This window comes from Seriola lalandi, unplaced genomic scaffold (assembly GCF_002814215.2).
Source record: "Seriola lalandi dorsalis isolate HSWRI2012SDOR001 ecotype SW California unplaced genomic scaffold, Sedor1 jcf7180002054567, whole genome shotgun sequence".
Lineage (NCBI taxonomy): Eukaryota > Metazoa > Chordata > Actinopteri > Carangiformes > Carangidae > Seriola > Seriola lalandi.
In genome coordinates, this window is record NW_019525120.1 from 474,988 (window position 1) to 476,796 (window position 1,809).

Here is a 1,809-nt window from a genome sequence, read left to right on the forward strand (position 1 = left end):
CAGCCCCCCTCCCACTGTTTGATGTTTTCCAAGCCTGTGCTTTTGTTCATTTTCTTTGTCCTTTTAGTGAAGTGCCTCTCTCTCTCTTCCTGTTTCCATTTTTATTAAAACCCCACATTAATCTTATGCTTCCTTTTATTTCTTTTTTCCTCTTATCAATACCTACAATCTCTTGGAAGTTTATTGGGTGCACCTGGATAAAAAGAATGGAGTATAATACAACAGTCCTGCAATAAATCCTCCCTTCCCTTATAACATTCAGTTTTTGTTCAAACTGTTCCAGGCAGGAGTTGATTCAACTTTAAGGTCATTATGGAGGCTGCACTTTGTGGTGCTGTTGAATTGTATGGCGTCATAAGCACAGGTGTTTCTGTTATTTTTTCCACTCCATTTATATTAATGACAATAGTTCAAATAACACAAACACTTCCCTGTCAACATTTTGAACATCCTTAAAAAATGATCATACAATTGAATCAGCACCTTTCAAAAAAAAACTGAACATTATAACCTTCATGAAGGTTGGATTTATTGTAGGATCTAATTTTTATAGCGCAGTATTTCTTTTCTTTTGCCTGCCTCTCCACCTCAGACTGCTCCTTGTTATCTTGTCTTGATGTCTACTTATTTCCAATCCGATTTTCCAAGCTTGCAGGCAGCTCTTAACTGACCTTTTATAAAGTGAGGAATTGTTTTGGGAGGAAACTTCTTCAGTTTGACCACAGACCAACTTCATAAATACTAATGCATGTTCATCACCTTGTCACATACTCAAACACACACAAGCTACGTCCACGCTAATACTTTTGCAATGTTCATTCCTGGTGTCCACAGTACTCTGGAGTTTTCGAGCCCTTAAAACGGAGAATCTTGGAAACGCTGCTGAGCCTGTTTTAGTTTGAAAACTCAAGGGTTACGATGTAGTCTTGATGGGCAGGAACAGAAACCTTTGGAAACTATGACGTGGTGAATACAACATGAACATTTAATTAAAAGTGTTACTGACTTTGTTGTCTTTGCTAGAAGCTGTTGTGCAGTTAAATTCTGCACTTTGACAGTACAACTGTCTTTGCTGTTCCTTGTTCGTAGTATTTTCTGCAACTAACCAGCCGCAGAGTAGATGTCGTCACAAAGTCTGAAGTTTCTGCCTCTCTGGCATTTTATGAGTCACAAAACTCGAATGAGTGACCCGCCTTTCATCTTTCTCACACTTGTTGTCTTTTATGCTGTGTCCCTGCAGGGCATTGTGGGAAGACATTTGCCATCTTTAGGCGGTTCCTGAGTGACGCTGTGCCAAAGGCTGATTGGCTTCTCATTGTTGATGATGATACACTCATCAGGTACCTGAGAGAAGAGTTTTTGTTTCACCTACCTCTCCGAGAAGATGAATATAATAATTTAAAGCGATGATGAAAGTATGCTGCAACTGTGCACGTCTGATTGATGCTGCAGTGGTGACTAACTAAACAAAAAAATGAACTTCCTCTGTGTTACATCTCTTTTAATGATGTGATTTACTTAAACACGCTGCATGTACCCACACAGGTGTTTTCACTTGCCGGCTAATTACAGCTGTTACAGCAGTCCATGAAGCAGTTAGATTTATTATGCAGTATATTGGGGTGGGAAACTTGATGACAGTGACTCTTCACAGAGCCGGTGGTAATCTGCTGTAGCTGCCAAATGAATCCCATGATTGCGACAGTGTCATTCGAATTAATTGAAATCACCACAGTATGTTGCTGTTGTAAATCTGGACCATAAAGATGTGACTGACTGACAGCTGCACCAAAATGAACAGGAGGGTGA

General features: G+C 39.8%; 1 protein-coding gene across 2 annotated transcripts in view; it reads left to right on the plus strand.

Moving 5' to 3' along the window:
- Positions 1 to 1,809, plus strand: part of b3glctb (beta 3-glucosyltransferase b) — a 21,660-nt gene that overhangs the window by 14,655 nt on the left and 5,196 nt on the right. For both annotated transcript variants that reach the window (XM_087176710.1, XM_023416566.2), the window contains exon 12: positions 1,241 to 1,340. In XM_087176710.1, coding sequence (XP_087032836.1) covers positions 1,241 to 1,340 — 100 coding nt within the window. The remainder of the gene's footprint in view (positions 1 to 1,240; positions 1,341 to 1,809) is intronic.